This window comes from Zea mays, chromosome 3, assembly GCF_902167145.1.
Source record: "Zea mays cultivar B73 chromosome 3, Zm-B73-REFERENCE-NAM-5.0, whole genome shotgun sequence".
NCBI classification, from domain to species: Eukaryota; Viridiplantae; Streptophyta; class Magnoliopsida; order Poales; family Poaceae; genus Zea; species Zea mays.
The window spans coordinates 225854807-225872889 of NC_050098.1; the positions used below are offsets into that span (position 1 = coordinate 225854807).

Genomic DNA, 18083 nt, shown 5'->3' on the forward strand with positions numbered 1-18083 from the left:
TCGAGACCTATGTCCGCCCAGACGATGGATGACACCGGTAGAGGCTGCAGTAATCCCATCGGGTGGAGGTGTTCGGACTTGTACTTCTGGCAGGTTGCACATGCCCGCACAAAGTCTTGCACCCAACTGCGCATGTTGGGGAAATGAAAGTCGCGGCAGAGTCGGTGGAGAGTACGATGGACACCCTCATGGCCGTCGTCATGGACTGTGGCCAGGATCTCCTGCAGGAGCGGTGAGGCAGGTGGGATATAGAGGCGCCCATCGAACACTATCATGCCATCCACCATGGCCCACGACGCCGTTCTTTTGCCTGCGAAGCTCGACATGTATGGCGGCCAGCTCGGGATCCGTGGCCTGTGCGTGGCATAGTCGATCAATGAAGTCGAATCGGGGCGCGGAGATGGCCAGCATGGTGCCTTCCTCCGTATCGCGGCGGGAGAGGACGTCGACGACGGTGTTTGTTGCACCCGACCTGTACTCCACCGAAAAGTCGAAGCCCAAGAGCTTCTCGACCCAGTGGTGTTGCGGAATCGTCGCCAGACGCTGGTCGAGAAGGTACTTGAGGCTGTAGTGGTCCGTCTTGACAGTGAAGTGTCGCCCCCATAAGTACGGTCGCCAATGCCGCACTGCCTGGACAAGGCCGATGAGCTCCCGCTCGTAAGCGGCGAGGGCGCGGTGTCGTGGGGTGACGGGTCGGCTGAAGAAGGCGACTGGGTGCCGATCCTGTACCAGGACGGGGCCGAACCCGTGGGACGACGCATCACATTCGACGATGAAGAGCATGGCGAAGTTTGGCATGGCCAGAACCGAGGCTGTGGTGACCGCGGTCTTGAGGGCCACGAACGCCGCGGCTGCTTCGTTGTCCCAAGAGTAACCTTCTTGAGGAGGGCAGTGAGGGGCGCTGTAACAGTGCCGTAGTTGTGGACGAACTTGCGGTAGTAGCCTGCTAAGCCGAGGAAGCCACGGACGGCTCGAGCCGAACGAGGAGTCGACCAGTCGAGGATGGCCTTCACATTAGCTGGATCCATGGCGACTCCATCCGCAGATATCACATGGCCGAGGTAGGCGACTGAAGAGGCGCCAAAGGAGCACTTGGCTCGTTTGACGAAGAGATGGTGATGGCGTAGCTCGTTGAGGACGGCCCGAAGGTGACGAAGATGATCCGCCCATGTCTTGCTATAGACCAAAATGTCGTAAAAAAAGACGAGGACGAAACGACGCAGGAAAGGCCGAAGTACGTCATTCTTGAGGGCCTGGAACGTAGCCGGGGCATTGCAGAGCCCAAATGCCATCACCCGCAACTTGTAGAGGCCGTCGTGGGTGCGAAATGCCGTCTTGTGCACATCTTCCGGCCGCATGCGCACCTGATGGTACCCGGACCGAAGGTCCAGCTTGGAGAAGAACTGCGCGCCATGGAGCTCATCGAGTAGCTCGTCGACCATTGGAATGGGGAACGCGTCCTTGACGGTGAGTGCATTCAAGGCGCGATAGTCGACACAGAAGCGCCAGTAGTCGTCTAGCTTCTTGACGAGGAGGACCGGCGACGAGAACGGAGAGTCGCCGTGACGGACGATGCCTTGCTCGATCATGGCGGCACACTTGCGCTCGAGCTCGTCCTTGTGCGCCGCCGGGTACCTATAGGGGCGGACGACCACCGGCTGGGCGTCCGGCTTGAGGATGATGTGGTGGTCATGCGCGCGCTTGGGAGGTAGTCCTGTGGGCTCGACGAAGATGTCCTCGAAGGTGGCCAAGAGCCCATCCAGGAGGGGCTCGCTGGCTGTGGTAGCGCTGAGAGTCGGCGGGCATGGTGTCGGGACGCTGGACCAACAAACAGTGCGCCCTTGGTGCTGGAATGTCATCCTGTGGTTGGCCAAATCCCAGATGATGGGTCCCAGTGCGCCCAGCACCACGTCGTAGCCTGCCAGCGACATCACGAAGAGGTCGGTCGGGAATGGTGCGCCGTCGATGAAGAGTGGTGTTGCCTTGATGACGCCCGCCCATGTAACACGTTCGCCGTTGGTGACCATGGCCGTTAGGCGGGGTCGCTGGTGCAGCGATAGGCTGAAGCGTTGGGCCGCCGTCTCCGAGATGAAGTTGTGTGTGCTGCCGGAGTCCAGCAGAGCTACCAGCGACGTGGGCCCAAGTGCGACCGCGATCTGCATCGTTTCGGCGACGGGGACCCCGACCAAGGCCTGGAGGGAGAAGACAGGCGCCTCGGTGTCCTGGTCTATGGCCCCTGCAGCGTCGTCGGCGTCGGAGAGCTCCACCCCATCGATGAAGAAGAGACGGCGACAGGTGCGGTTGTGGCCACGTGTGTACTTCTCGTCGCAGTTGTAGCAGAGACCGAGGCGCCGTCGCTCCACATGTTCCGCTTGGGAGAGGCGCTTCATTGGAGGCGGCGCCGGGGCCAGTTTCGGTGCTGGCAGGGCGAGGCGCGGCTGAGGGCCTTGCGGCGGTGCGCGCGGCACGACCCGGCGGTGGTGATACCGGCGTTGAGTGCGCGATCAACTCTAGTTGTCGCGCCAAGCTTATCGCAGCCGCCAGCGTGTGCGGGTTGTGGATGCGGACGGCGTGGCTGAGCGGGGGTAGCAGGCCGCCTGTGAAGAGCTGGACCCTTTGTGCTTCCTCCAGGTGCCCGACGCGGGGAAGCAGCGCCTGGAATTGGTCTTGGTACTCTGTGACCGACCCCGTGCGCCGGTAGTCGGCGAGCTCGAAGAGCGACGCGGATCGAAGTGGTGGTCCATACCGGAGGTTGATGAGTTCGGTGAAATGGCGCCAGGATGGCGTGCCCTCGTCCTGCTGGACTTGGATCCACCACATTTGGGCGCCGTCCTCCAGATTGTACCCCGCCATCCAGACCTTCTCTTCCATGATTCGCTGTTGGTGGAAGTACGACTCACACCGATTAATGAAAAGGAGGGGGTTGGACTTGCCATCGTATTTGGGGAAATCGAGCTTCTGGAAACGTGGAGGTGGCCGGTCGGTTTTGTGTTCGCCCACGACTTGCTTGGAGCCGGACAGCTCGAGGATGGCCCTGGCGTTGGCCTCCGCGGTCGCCTGAAGGGCCTTGACGGCCTTGACGCTTTCGGCGAGCTGCACAATGGTGACCCTGAGGTCGCTGTTGTCGGCCATGGGCGCAACACAGGAAGCAGCGGACGAAGATGTGGGTGATGGTGGCGCAGCGGCTGGGAGTGGGTCGGCTGGTGGCAGATAAGTGGAACGTGGAGGAGAGGATCGCCGGGATCGTGATACCAGGCTGTCAAGTGTCTCGGCTCCCAGAGTCGCCGGACCGCGACTACGTATCTCGTAGTCGCGCTCCAGACCTCACCACAAAGTTATACCCTTCTGCTGGTGGCTTGAGATCGGTAGGGAGAAGAAGACTATGGGTAAATTCTTGCTGTCATTCTCCAGTGGGCTGGCACAGGCTTTTATAGCCAAATGGCCGACCACAAGGAGGGAAACTACTCCCTGATTATAGTAATAGCAACCCTATTTTCCTTCTTATCCCTACTGCAGAAGGAAACCTCTTTATTCTAGGAAAAGGATATCCTACTTCCCTTCTTAGCCCCTGGCTACTTTCCTATTTAGCCGCTGTCAATCACTTTATTCTAGGACTGCTTTCCCTCTGCTCTGCTTCCTTTCCTTCTGCGCTGCTGTTTCCTTCTTTAGCTGCTGGCCGCGTCCAGCTCTCGCGCGCGCCCAGCGCGTTCAGCTGCCCGACGCGTTTCACGGGCGCGCTTGTATGTGCGACCGTACATGACAGACTTGTGTCTCCTTTGGCTCAAATTTGGGTGCCTATTCGCACAATGCCATCTACCCTAGGTTGATCAAGTTTTTTATTTTTTATTTTTTTAAATAAAAAGTAAAACCTGATATGATCTCACAGGAGGTGAAAAAAATGGTAATGCCCCCCCCCCCCCTAATTTCAGGCAAATCTCTTTTATGGCGTAGCACCCGGTGCAATGCAGGCATACAGGGAGTCTATGGACCGTCTCCTTATTTATAATAACAAGGTAACGAGGTACTCGTGGTACTCTAAGATTTATTGAATTACGCCCTTGCATTTTTTGATCATCAGGTTATTTGTTAAGGGCGTGTTTGCTTCCTGGCATCCCAGGCGAGCTGCCTGCCTCCGAAACCGGATGCCTAAGGGCGATGCTCGTGCCAGGCATAGCAGTCTGGGAGCAAAGCAAACATGCCCTTAAATGTCGAAAACTTGAGCACACACTGAAACATTTATATTTTTGGTAGAACACATGGCCAAGTGTTTCACTTGTGTATCATTTTGCAATGGTTAACAGTAATACTATGTTACTAAATTGTTTTTGTCTTTCTCGCTTTCTTTCTCTCTCTCTGGTTCTTATGGCTCTTGTTGAGCATCATTCACTAGTGTACCTCAACATGCTTAAGAGTAAAGGCTTTGTTGTTGCTGTCGTTTCACTTGTGATTGATCTTCAATTGCTGGTTTCGAAGAAAGTTTCATGTGTCAATGTTAAGCAGTGGAGTTACAAAATGCACTAGTCTCTTCCCAAGTATCTGCTTTATGTATTTTGTTTGGTATTATGGGATATAGAATCTTGGGTGTTAATAGCTACTTTGTCAACACTAAATTGCTAACAAGAAATGGCTATAAGATACATGTTGACACAATACTGTTATGTCCGTTTACATTTCTGCCCTTTTCTTTGTGGTAAAAACGGACTTATATATTTGTTCCAGAAAATTGGTGACACTGTACTCAAGGATGATTATGAGCCATCAACATATGCATCTGTCACAGGTATTATTATGTGTTCCATATTCTTACCAACATGAACTGTATACCACTATTCTCTAATTTACTGTGTTATTATGTGTTTTTTTCATGTTCTTGCCAACCCTAAATTTGGTCTAGATGTCCCTATGGAGAATGCATATGGAGATGACGAAAGTGAGGCACACACCTACTTATTGCCTGGAGCTTATAATGGTGGTTTGGCATCAAAAAATAGTCACAAAAAGAAGCACCATTTGCCTCAGAGGATGAATGGCGCAAGGTCATATGAAATTGGTGTTGACAGTCCTTACGAACCACTGTATTTGGAAAGTAAATCAGGAAACCAGCAACTCTTATCGAATGGCAAACAAACAGACTTCCTCTCCATTCCTATAAAACGCATCCGCACAGCAGCTAGGCAGCGGGTTGTGAGTCCATTTCCTGCTGGTGCTTCTGGGACCCCTCAATTCACAAATAAAACGGACGCATCTAGTGGAGATACAAACTCCTGTCAAGATGATCAAAGTTCATTACATGGAGGGTCATTTTCTAGGAAGAATGCAGATATAGAGTCCACTGTTGATTTTGACAGGCAATTGTTGTATGATGGTAGTGAGGTGTCGACAAAATCTAAAAAGAAGAAAAAGACTAAGCACCCAGGGTACAAGGCACTACCAAATGTGTCCGAATCTTGTTCGTTGAGGGCTCCTGGAAAGGTTAATGCTTTGTGCAAAATTTTAATTATATTTGTTGTTGGCTTTGTTTGATAGAGGAAGTTTCTGGTGTTTTTTTCAGGGCAATTATGATCATAGATCTCAGATCGATATGATAGCTCAGTATGAGCAGGTATATTATTTCTGCTATATTTGATTATATTGCTTGGAATAGATCTTTGCAACCAAGTTTATTAAGGCGTCACTTAAGCGGTAAGGCGAGCTTGGACTCGTAAGGCGTCTGTTGCCATCAAGGCGAGGCACAGCGGCGGCGTGCTGGGGAGAGGGAGAGAGAATAGTGCGGCGGCGGCGGCGGCGCGTGGGAGAGGGACAGAGAGGAGAACGACGGCGGCGGTTGAGAGAGCGGCTGAGAGCCTGAGAGAGAGAGAGACAGAGAGAGAGAGGATAGGCAGCTGGTTAGATTAACCCTGGTATGTTGGGCTGGGTTGGGCTGTACCTGGGTTTTTTTTTCTTGTTTTGTTTCTCTCTTCTACTAGGCTGAAATGGGCCTAATAGGCTTTATGATTGTGCTAGCTTACTTATTAAGATTTATGTATATATATATATATATACATAAATAAAATATTTGTTCCTATTTTTTATATTTATCTAAAAAATAATTTTCGTCGCCTTGTTTTACGCTTCATTGTCTAAAAAGGTAAAAGGGGGTCGATCGCCTTATGTCACCTTGATAACTATGTTTGCAACTACATCTTATATCAAGATTTAAGTTTTGTGGTGGATATTCATACTTCTATTTAGTCACAAATTGCTCAACAATGGTCTGAAATGATTTAAGGTTCTGAAAACAAATATTTTTACTAATTGAATTTAGACGTGCATCATGTAGTGTAGTGCTCTTCTGTGTGTTCTAATGCTGAGATCTGGGAATTCGACAAGATAACCTAACATCACTATACTTAGTTTCTAACATGTTTTCTCTATTCTGTACCAGAAGGATTATATTAAAAAGAGACAGGAGACAAATGGGAATTTTGGTACTCTCTTATCTATTCTTCGGATAGCATACTTCATCATCATATTTTCACTAATGTCACATGGGCACAACTTGTTCTTATCATTTGAATGTGAATGGCTCCTCACATGTTAGGTGTTATTGATTTATCAACAGTGGTTAATGGCCTACATGCTGCTAAGAAGCCTAAATTGTTGAATCAAGCACCAGATATTTCACTGGAAGCTCTTAAACCAATTGGTCCAATGGCCTCTCTTGCTGCATCACAAATGAGCAACATGGCAAATCCTACGAGGGTTATAAAAATCAGCACCCGTGGAAGAAAAAGTAAAGGACTCAAGGTATTATTATCTTTTGGTAATTATCATTCTAGTTATTATCACAAACAGTCGTGCCCATAACAATATTTGGAGTTGACCACTATCACAATCAATACACAATCGGCCCCTGGGCAAGGAGGCGATTGATGCCTCTCACCCCTGAGAAACCTCAAAAATGAAGCTCCTTACTAGCAAGCAGTAGTGCTCTAGCTAGGTTAGGAGGTGCACCATTAAACACACAACCATTATGAAGATTCCACAATGTCCAGACCTCTAAGATGATGTAGTCCAGACCCTTTCTTAAGTGATCAGACACCCTCCCTGAGCTTCTGTCCCACCTATTACTAACCTTGGGATAAACAATAGATAACCAATCCCTATGGACTATAGAATATATATAGGCAGTAGGCCCGGTCCTAATGGGCCTTAACACCCCCTCAAACTCAAGGTGGAAGTGGAGGATCTGAAGCATTGAGTTTGATCAAGTGAAACTGATGTTGTGATTTGGTTTGCGCTTTGGTGAAGAAATCTGTCAATTGAGATTCTGGGGGTACATATTGAAGATCAATAGTTTTCTGATGACAATGAGACCGAGTGAACGATGCATCAACACCAATGTGTTTAGTAAGTTCATGCTTCACTGGATCATGGGAAATCTGTATAGCGCCCATGTTATCACATAACAGAGGTATAGGAGTGTCACAAGAGACACCGAGATCAGCTAAGAGCCAGCGTAGCCAAATAATTTCAGGAGTAGTAATAGCAAGATCTCAAAGTTCTGCTTCAATACTTGAATGAGATATTGTCGCTTGCTTCTTGGATTTCCAGATAATAGGAGAGGATCCAAGGAGAATACAATAACGTGTAATAGAGCGACGTTCAATGGGATCACTCGCCTTACCTCGACTTACCGCCTTAACAACTATGCAACTATGCAAGTGGCATCCCAGTAAGCATGATGCTGAATTGGGCTATCAGAAGCATAGAGTAAACATCCAGATCTTGTTCCGCGTAATATCTCAGCACATGAAGCAAATGACCATAATGAACTGAGGTAGGTGTTGATACAAATTGGCTGAGATCACGAACATCATGAGCAATATCAGGCCTGGTGATTGTGAGATAAACAAGGCTGCCCACAATATGTTGATATCAAGATGGAACTGCTAGTAGTGTCCCGTTAGTCGGACGAAGTTGTAAATGAATATCCATTGGTGTCACAACTGTGTGTGTATCGGTAAGTCTAGAGCGATCAAGATCTTGTATGTACTTGGACTGTGCCAGATTAAAACCTTTTGGAGTCTGTTGAACTTCAATGCCTAAGAAATAGGTAAGAGGACCCAAACCAGCCATCTGAAATTCCTTACTAAGATGCTTCTTAACATGAGAAATATGCTCTGAATCATCACTTGTAATCAGTATATCATCCACATATAATAGAAGTAAAGTGCGGCCTTTTGGAGAGATATGAATAAATAATTTAGGATCATGATCACTAGAAGAAAAACTAGTAGCTGTGATGACAAAAATAAATCTCTCAAATCAAGCACGAGGAGCTTGTTTCAGAACATATAAGGCGCGTCGGAGACGACAAACATGCCCTGGGGGAGCATCAACCACAGGAGGATGCATATAAACTTCTTCATGCAGATCACCATTAAGAAAATTATTTTTGACATCCATCTGAGAGATAGTCCAAGAATATAAGGCTGCAACTACAATCAAGGTACAGACAATAGTCATATGTGCAATAGGTGCAAAAGTCTCCTCACAATCAAGTCCTTGAATCTGTTGAAAACCACGAGCTAGTGCGTTCAAGAGCAGACAATTCGTTGATCATAGCAAACTACAATTCAGGAATCCCAGAAGCCTCCTGATAAGTGGATGGTTCAACAATTGCCGCACCAGCTCGCGGAAAACCGTGTCGATCCAGAGGTTCAATGGAGCCACGATCACGAAGACGATAGCCCTGATTAAAAACATTATGAGGCCCAATATTGTTAGTACAAGAATCTAGAACAGGATCAGTATCAGGACTAGCCGTGGAAATAGAGCAGGAACGACGAATGTAGGTCTGGATGACAGGTGGTTTGGAAGAGCAAGGTGAATGTATGGTATGAAGGAAGACACAAGGTGTCCAAGATGTAGAGGAGAGAAGATTTACGGCGACGATCAGTCCCAATCACATATTCACACCCCTTGTGCGCCAATCCTGTACAAAACAAGATGAGTCATCAAATCCAACCAAGTAATTGTGATCTGTAACTTGTCCCACTGATAGCGGATCCATTGATAACTCAGGTACAAAGAAAATATTTGGGACAATAAAATTAGGATTTGAAAGAGAACCCTTGTGGTTAACATCACATAATGTACCATCAACAGTCTGAATGGGAGCACCCTTAGTGACATGTGTAGTAGACGTCAGCCACGACTGCTCAGATGTCACATGAAATGAGGCTCCACAGCTAAGAACCCAAGATGATGGCAAAGCATCAGCAGACGAAGTAGCAACAACAAATGAGCCTCTAGGAGATGGTCCTGTACAACGACCACGAGTAACACGACGTGCACGAAAATCAGCTAACTTCTCCGGGAACTTAGCAAAGCAGTTCTCGGAGCGATGAGTGGTCTTTTTGCAATGCTCACAAGGCTGAGAAGAGGTACTCTTGGGCATCTGAGCAGTGACCAACACACTGTGAGAACCAACACCAGTAATAGAAGACATAGACTTAAGACGAGTCTCTTCAGCAAATAATCCAGACAACACCCGAGCCATGGTGAGAGTATCAAAACTATGAAGCAACCTTGCACGAAGAGAATCAAATTCAACTCAAAGTCCCATAACAAATTTGTTGTTAAAGAACTTCTCAATGAACTTATGAGTTGGACAAGGCACAACTGTACAAGCAGGCACCATGGAGGGCAATGCACTCATAAGACGATCAAAAGCTGAGTAATATTCATCAATGGGCATATCATGTTGCTCAATGACATGAGTCTGCTGCATAAGAGTATGTAAAAGAGCACCACTATCTTGAACAAAACGGTCCATATGAGACCAAATAGCCTTAGAAGTTGTGAATTTGGACAAGCTCATAATCATAGATGGTTTAGTGCTATTGACCATTGCAACCATCACCTTGCCATCATTGATTTGCCTCGGGATAAACAACAGATAACTAGTCCCTATGGACTATAGAATATATATAGGCAGTAGGCCTGGGCCTAAGGCTATCTCCAACAGATCCCCTATCCCATCCCCCATTTCAAACTTCTCTATGCAAACAGTGTCATATACAGTTCCGCATCCCTTTTTTACACTCTACTGGAGACAGTCTAATGGGCCTTAACACCACCAATCCTCAAAGGAGATCTCATTAGATTGGTGAGTGATAATGTTTAAGCTGACTGGCCACAGAAGGAAAAACTAGAATTCTTGTGTGAAGACGCATGTCAACATCAAGTGGTTAATATTTTCCTCAACTTGGTCACAAAGGGGCAGCAGGAAGGGTGAGGAAGCCCCCTCTGTGCCAATTGATCAGCCGTCCAACACCTTTCACGTACCACTACCCTCATTAAAAAACGATATTTCCTAGACACCCAAGTTTTCAAAATCCTCTTATAAGGACTGAAAATTACCATACTAAGAAACAGGCTTTCCTAGGTGGATTTTTCTGAATAATGCCCATCACCAGAGAGCCTCCAAATGTCAGTGTCTCCCACCTCTGATTTTAGTACCACTTTTGAGATGAGATCCAAAAGGGTGAAACACACTGAAAACTTGAGCAGATAAGGCACCCTCAATATCCTGAACCCAGCTAAGGTTAGTTAAAGCTTTTAGAACTGTTCAATTGTTCCTTTTTTCTTTTGGGAACTAACACCAAGACTTGAGGGACAAGATCTGGCTGTAAATATACTTGTCAGTCCGACACAAAGTCGCAGCACCATTACCAATCTCTGAAACCACAGCAATATAGAAGAATGCTTCACTTCGACACACTTATGGACCGGCACGTGAAAATTTGTCCAAGGATGAGTAGGATCTCTTTTTCTTCAACCACAACCATCTCAACCGAGGAGCCCAGCCAAGGTTTTGGATATTAGAAATTCCAAGAAATCCACCAAGCTCTTTGGGGAGGCACACTTTACTGCACGCCACTAGACAGTGCCACAGTGGCCACTCTTTGCTTTTTATAGTTTGTGTTTCTTATTGAAAAAGCTTTCTAAAATTCTTATCTTTTTGTTAGATGCGAGCTGGTCATTCAGGTCCTGGAAGTCCATGGTCAAGTTTTGAGGATCAGGTTACTGTCTTTGCAATATTGTGGGTCTTATTTTTTATTTGTTGGCAATACCCTAATTTTCTTTCATACCAGGCTCTTGTTGTCCTTGTCCATGATATGGGTGAAAACTGGGAATTGGTTAGTGATGCCCTTAACAGCATCATCCAATTGAAGGTAACATTTTATTGAGGATAACTGTTTTGATTTGGTATCAGTCATTTACTTTTCTCCTGAATCATCAAAATGTGCCAAGCAACTATTTTGTTGCAACCTGTTACGAGTAAGTTTATGTTATTTGTGTTCCTCTTTGTAACTGATTTATGTATATAATATTCCAGGGCTTTGGATCTTAATTGTTGTAAACTTGCAATAGTCTATTGCTAATTGAAAAACATTTTATATTTTATTACTTGATTCAAGATTTTAGCATCTTCTTCGCAGTGCATATACAGAAGGCCTAATGAGTGTAAGGAACGCCATAAACTTCTCACCGATAGAAGTTGTGGCGACGGTGCTGACAGCGCTGATGACTCAGGCTCATCTCAACACTATCCTTCTGCATTGCCTGGGATTCCAAAGGTTAATTCCCATTATTCTTTCATCTATTTCACTTCTCAGCTTGTATATGGAAATGATTTTTTTTGGAAGATTATGATTCTAGATTTTCGGTCAAGTGGCTTCTATCTGCTACATCTTTCCCAAAAATATTATGGCGATTATAGAAAGGAAATGAATTTTTTTCTTCAACAATGCAACACACTCTGATCTAAATTATAAGATGTTTTGGCTCTAGATACATTGCTTTTTAGTACGTATCTAGACATAGTGTAGAAAGATAGATGAGAAACACCACACACCCTTATGTGTGTGTGGGGTTATATATGGCCAATATGGCTTGGAGTAGAAGGCAAGCCTGTTAGGAAAGTAATCCTTGATTGGTGCTAGTTTACTTATTCTGTTTTAGGAAATAGCTAGTATGGTAGTGGATCAGTCTTATATGGACGGATCCAATCAGCAAGATCAGGACTGATAGCAGTCCGGATTATTCCCTTGTAATAGCTAGTTTGTTTCCTTATGAAAGTCTATAAATATATGGCCTTAGAGGCTAAGAAAAGGCAATCAATAGGACGCCACCAAATCTGCTGTGTTCCTCTCCAAAAGAGTTCGCGTGCGTGTGAGTCCCTGGGAGGTTTTTCTCATACCTGAAGAACTTACCTGGGAGGTAGGAACTCGCCGGCAACCTGCAGGGTTGTCTCTCCGGCGCAGATTCCAACAACTGGTATCAAAGCTAAGGAGGAGCAAGATGTCGAAAACTGTTGATAGCAGTGCGACATTCAGGAAGTCCAGCGACGACACCTCCAAAGATGGAGCAGTGGTCCAGCGAGTAATTTGTGAGGTGAGTGCAGGGAGTGGATATCCCACACTCACCAAGACCAATTACTCGGACTGGACACTCCTGATGAAGGTGAAGTTGAGGGCGAGGATGTTGTGGGACGTCATCGAGCACGGAGGAGCAGACATCCATGAAGAAATGATGGCACTCGACGCTCTCTGCAGCGCAGTGCCACCAGAGATGGTGTCTTCGATCGCAGACAAGTCCACGACAAAGGAGGCGTGGAAGACCATTGCAGACCTACGGGTCGGCGATGATCGCATGAAGAAGACTGCTGCTGTGCTGCTTCGGAGGAAGTTCGACTTGGCAACGTTTAATGACGGTGAGTCCGTTGAAGATTTCGCGCTGCGCCTAAATGGCATGGCAGCGGAACTCTCCACTCTTGGAGCTGGCGTGGAAGAAGAGAAGATCATGGAGAAGATTGCTCGCAGCGTTCCACCACGCTTCAAGCAAATCGTCCTCTCCATCACCACTCTTCTCGACCTGTCAACCCTCACTGTGTCTGACATGGTGGGGAGGTTGAGGGCAGCGGAGGACGCCTTTGAGGAGGCCCCAGGATCACTTCAGCACAGTGGTCGACTCTACCTCACGGAAGAAGAGTGGAATGCCCGGCGCAAGAAGGAAATCGAGCACCATCCTGGCAGCAGCTCGGGTGGAAGATCAGGGCGCCATGATGGAGGGTACCGTGGCCGTGGTCGGGGCCGTGGCCGCAGTCGGGGCAGAGGAGGGTGCTCATCAGGTGGACCACCGGCTGGAAAGGTCACTGGTGATGAGTGCAGAAGGTGTGGCAAGATGGGACATTGGGCGCGAGAGTGTCCGTCAAGGCACAAGAAGGAGCAAGCACATGCTGTCCAAGAAGAAGAGGAGGCTACACTTCTTGTGGCAAAGACGTTCCCGGTAAAAACCTCAACACTTAAACCATGCTGCAAGATGTCTAGTTCTCATCTAGAGATCAGGGAGGAGAAGGTGTTTTTACGGCATGAAGAAGAGGAGAAATTAGAGGAGGGAACCTGGATCCTGGACACTGGAGCCACAAATCATATGTCCGGATCCAGGGCTGTTTTCACCGATCTGGATACCAGAGTGCTGGGTACTGTCAGGTTCGATGACAACTTGGTGGCTCAGATTGAGGGACGAGGAACCATCAAGTTTATGCGCAAGAATGGCGAGACCCGGTCGTTTGTTGGGGCTTATTTTATTCCTCGCCTGACAACAGATATCATCAGTATTGGGCAACTTGATGAAGCAAAGTACAAGATTCATGTTGATGATGGGGTGATGCATATTAGGGAACCTGATGGAAGATTACTGGCAAGAATAGTGCAGGCTGAAAACAGGTTGTACCTCCTTCATTTGAAGATACAACAGTCTGTGTGCCTAGCAGTGCGTGGGCGCGAAGATGAAGTAGCCTGGCGGTGGCATGAGAGGTTTGGTCATGTTAATATGGCTGCACTGCGGAAACTGGAGAAGGAAGAACTGGTCCAAGGCTTGCCCAAGCTCGGACAGGTTGAAAGGGTGTGTGAGGCATGCCAGGCAGGCAAACAGAAACACACCTCTTTTCCAGCGCAGGCAGAATACCGGGCAAAACAACGCTTGGAGTTGGTACATGGTGATCTGTGTGGTCCTATTGCCCCAATGACACCAAGAGGTAACAAATATTTCTTGCTGTTGGTGGATGATTTGAGTAGATATATGTGGATGGCTGCAATCTCGTCGAAAGACCAAGCTATTGATGCAGTGAAAAGAATTCAGATGCAAGCTGAAAGGGAATCTGGACTCAAGTTGAAGACACTTCGAACTGATCGAGGTGGGGAGTTCACCTCGGGTGAATTTGCGGAGTATTGTATGGCCAGTGGTATTCACCGACAACACACTGCGCCGTACAGTCCTCAACAAAACGGCGTAGTGGAACGCCGGAATGGGACTGTTGTGGCCACAACAAGGAGTATGTTGAAGGCAAAGAAACTCCCTGGCTGGTTTTGGGGAGAGGCAGTAAAAACTGCCGTTTATGTTTTGAACAGGTGCCCAACCAAGAGCGTAGATGGGATGACTCCATTTGAGGCATGGCATGGCAAGAAACCAGCAGTTCACCACCTCAAGACGTTCGGCTGCATTGTCTATGTCCGAAACACTGTTCCTCATCTGAAGAAGTTGGAGGATCGAGGAAGGAAAATGATCTTCATTGGCTATGAAGAAGGCACAAAGGCATACCGGGCTTACGACCCCATCACCGAGCGTGTTCATATTTCAAGGGATGTCATCTTCGACGAACAGGCTCAGTGGGATTGGGAAACCCAGGAGGACATCAATTCAGAAAATGAAGATCAAGATGTGTTCACAATGGAATATGCCATCAGAAAGCAGACACATCCTGAAGGAGATGAGAAAACTGCTGGGGAATCTGAAGATGAGCATTCAGCTGGAGGTCTGTCCCCTCGGACCCCTCATGTTGATACAGGGCATGTTTCAGAAGAGGAGGATGAAATGCAGGAAGTGGAGTTTGCTTCACCACCGGAGGGAAATATTGATGAGTATCTAGATGCCTATAGAGCAGAAGATGATCCACTTAGATTCCGCAAGGTAGATGGACTACTGGAATCCAAAACTCCACCTGGTTATGCAACAAGGAGGCTGCTAGATGAGGAGTTACATGCAGTAAGCGCCGATGAACCGGTCTCTTTTGGTGAAGCAGAAAGGAGTCCGAGCTGGAGAAAAGCAATGATGGAGGAGATGAAATCAATTGAAGATAACCAGACCTGGACTCTTGTGGATCTTCCTCCAGGGCGCAAGGCAATCGGTCTTAAATGGGTATACAAGGTGAAAAGGGATGAACAAGGTGCAGTATCCAAACACAAGGCACGACTGGTAGTGAAGGGATATGCACAACAACATGGTATTGACTATGATGAAGTATTTGCTCCAGTAGCCAGGCTTGATTCTGTGAGGTTGCTTATTGCACTTGCAGCACATGAGAGTTGGGAAGTACATCATATGGATGTGAAATCAGCATTCTTAAATGGTGAATTGGGTGAAGAGGTATATGTGCAGCAGCCAACAGGTTTTGTGGTCACTGGAAAAGAACACAAGGTGCTCAAGCTGAGGAAGGCACTATATGGGCTACACCAAGCACCTCGAGCCTGGAATGAGAAACTGGACAGGACAATGAAATCTCTTGGTTTCAGAAAGAGCATTTCAGAACCTGCTATTTATCTCAGAAGAAACATCAAGTCACAGTTGGTGGTTGGCGTGTATGTTGATGATTTGATAATCACTGGAACAAATTGTGAGGACATCAAGCTGTTCAAGGAAGAGATGGCAGCTGTTTTCAAGATGACAGATCTGGGGTTACTGAAATATTATCTGGGAATTGAAGTAAGGCAAAATAAGGAGGGAATATCTCTCAGCCAAGGAGCCTATGCAGAAAAAATTCTGGAGAAGAATGGAATGAGATAATGCAACCCGTGTCAGACTCCCATGGAGACACGGTTGAAGCTGAGCAAACTGAGCACTGAACCCCTAGTGGATGTCACGGTATACCGAAGCATAGTAGGAAGCTTGAGGTATTTGGTCAACACTCGACCTGACCTTGCGTTTGCTGTGGGATATGTCAGCCGGTTTCTGGAAGAACCCCACAAAGATCACATGATGGCTGTGAAACACATTCTGAGGTATGTGAAGGGAACCAAGAATTGGGGTTTGTGGTTTGGAAGAAAAGGAAGGAAGGAGGCTGGGCTGATTGGGTATAGTGATAGTGATTATGCTGGGGATGTTGACAACAGGAAGAGCACTATTGGAGTGGTTTTCTTCCTGAACAATAGTCCAGTTACTTGGACTTCGATGAAACAAAAGGTGGTGGCTCAATCAACCTGTGAAGCAGAATATATAGCTGCTGCCAATGCGGCTTGTCAGGCATTATGGTTGAGTAGGGTACTGGCCGAAGTACAAGGAGTATCACTGAAAGCTCCAATGCTAAAAGTGGACAACAAATCAGCTATTGCCCTCATTAAGAACCCAATGCTACATGGTCAGAGCAAGCACATAGAAGTGAAGTATCATTTTGTTCGGGAGTGTGCTGAGAATGGGCAGATCAAAGTGGACTTCATCAGGAGCGAAGAACAGCTGGGGGACTTCCTGACGAAACCGCTTGGGAAGACCAAATTTCAAGAGTTGCGCTCTAAGGTCGGACTGGTGGATGTAGACAGATTGCACCACAAGGCTTAGGAGGAGATTGTTAGGAAAGTAATCCTTGATTGGTGCTAGTTTACTTATTCTGTTTTAGGAAATAGCTAGTATGGTAGTGGATCAATCTTATATGGACGGATCCAATCAGCAAGATCAGGACTGATAGCAGTCCGGATTATTCCCTTGTAATAGCTAGTTTGTTTCCTTATGAAAGTCTATAAATATATGGCCTTAGAGGCTAAGAAAAGGCAGTCAATAGGCCGCCACCAAATCTGCTGTGTTCCTCTCCAAAAGAGTTCGCGTGCGCGTGAGTCCCTGGGAGGTTTTCTCATACCTGAAGAACTTACCTGGGAGGTAGGAACTCGCCGACAACCTGCAGGGTTGTCTCTCCGGCGCAGATTCCAACAAAGCCAACATGGCTTGGAGTACAATCTCTAATACTCGCCCGCAGTGCACAGGAGAATCATGGAGACATACTAGATTAAAACTCAGTAAACAACTGAACAAGCAAGCCCTTGGTCATGATATCGGTGAAATGGTGAGAGGACAACACGTGGAGCACCTGAACTTGTCCCAACGTGACCTCATGGATGAAGTGTATGTCAATCTCAATATGCTTTGTGCGACGATAATGCACTAGATTGACCGTCATATATACAAGTATACAACACTCACATTATCACAATACACAATGGTCGTCGAAAGAATGGAGATGTGAAGTTTCTGTATTAGTTGCCTTAACTAGTATGGGTGATGGTACGATAACCTGCTTCGGCACTGGAGCGGGAGAGTCGTCTGGTGTTTTGAGGGCCAAGAGACGAGATTATCACCAAGGTAGTCATAATAACCGGAGGTAAAATGTCGGGAATCAGGAGAACCAGCTGAGTTTGCATTTGTGTAAGCAGTCAAGGTCTAGACCGGGCCAATGCCGATGTGAAGGCCATAGGACAACATGCCCTTGATGTACCAGAGGATACACTTTATCAACACAAGACGGGGCTCATTGGGATCATTCATATAGAAACAAACCTGTTGTACAACATACGCCAAGTCGAGCCGAGTAAGTGTAAGATACTACAAAGCGACAGTGAGGCTCTGATACTTTGTCAAATGAGCAATAGGCGCGTCGTTAGTGAAAGAGAGCTTTACATGAGTGTCAACAAGAGATGACACTCATGTAAGTGGAGCGCGTGAGGGAGATGTCGAGAAAGTGGTGAAGAGCGCCTAGGTTCGTTATGGTGAACTCGATTTGGAGACGCACGGTGAAGTGCTGCAGCAGTTGCGTTAAGGGTGCGATGAGGATGACGTCGTCAACGTAGAGTAGCAAGTAGGCAACATAGTCTCCATCTTTGTAAACAAAGAGGGACATGTCAGAGGTCGAAGCAACAAACCCGAGGTTGTGTATGTATGTGGCAAAGTGCTGGTACCACATTCGAGGAGCCTGCTTTAGACCATAGAGG

General features: G+C 47.2%; 1 protein-coding gene across 8 annotated transcripts in view; it reads left to right on the forward strand.

The window, feature by feature from the left end:
* LOC103651525 (Chromatin modification-related protein EAF1 B) overlaps nt 1-18083 on the forward strand; it is a 33990-nt gene that overhangs the window by 5777 nt on the left and 10130 nt on the right. For 4 of the 8 annotated variants that reach the window (XM_008677164.3, XM_008677165.4, XM_008677166.4 and 1 more), the window contains 9 exons: nt 3930-4013; nt 4720-4780; nt 4895-5472; nt 5552-5602; nt 6425-6467; nt 6581-6786; nt 11016-11069; nt 11142-11222; nt 11490-11627. In XM_008677164.3, coding sequence (XP_008675386.1) covers nt 3930-4013; nt 4720-4780; nt 4895-5472; nt 5552-5602; nt 6425-6467; nt 6581-6786; nt 11016-11069; nt 11142-11222; nt 11490-11627 — 1296 coding nt within the window. The remainder of the gene's footprint in view (nt 1-3929; nt 4014-4719; nt 4781-4894; nt 5473-5551; nt 5603-6424; nt 6468-6580; nt 6787-11015; nt 11070-11141; nt 11223-11489; nt 11628-18083) is intronic. The other 4 variants (XM_008677168.3, XM_035966505.1, XM_020550556.1 and 1 more) reach the window with 1 other exon arrangement.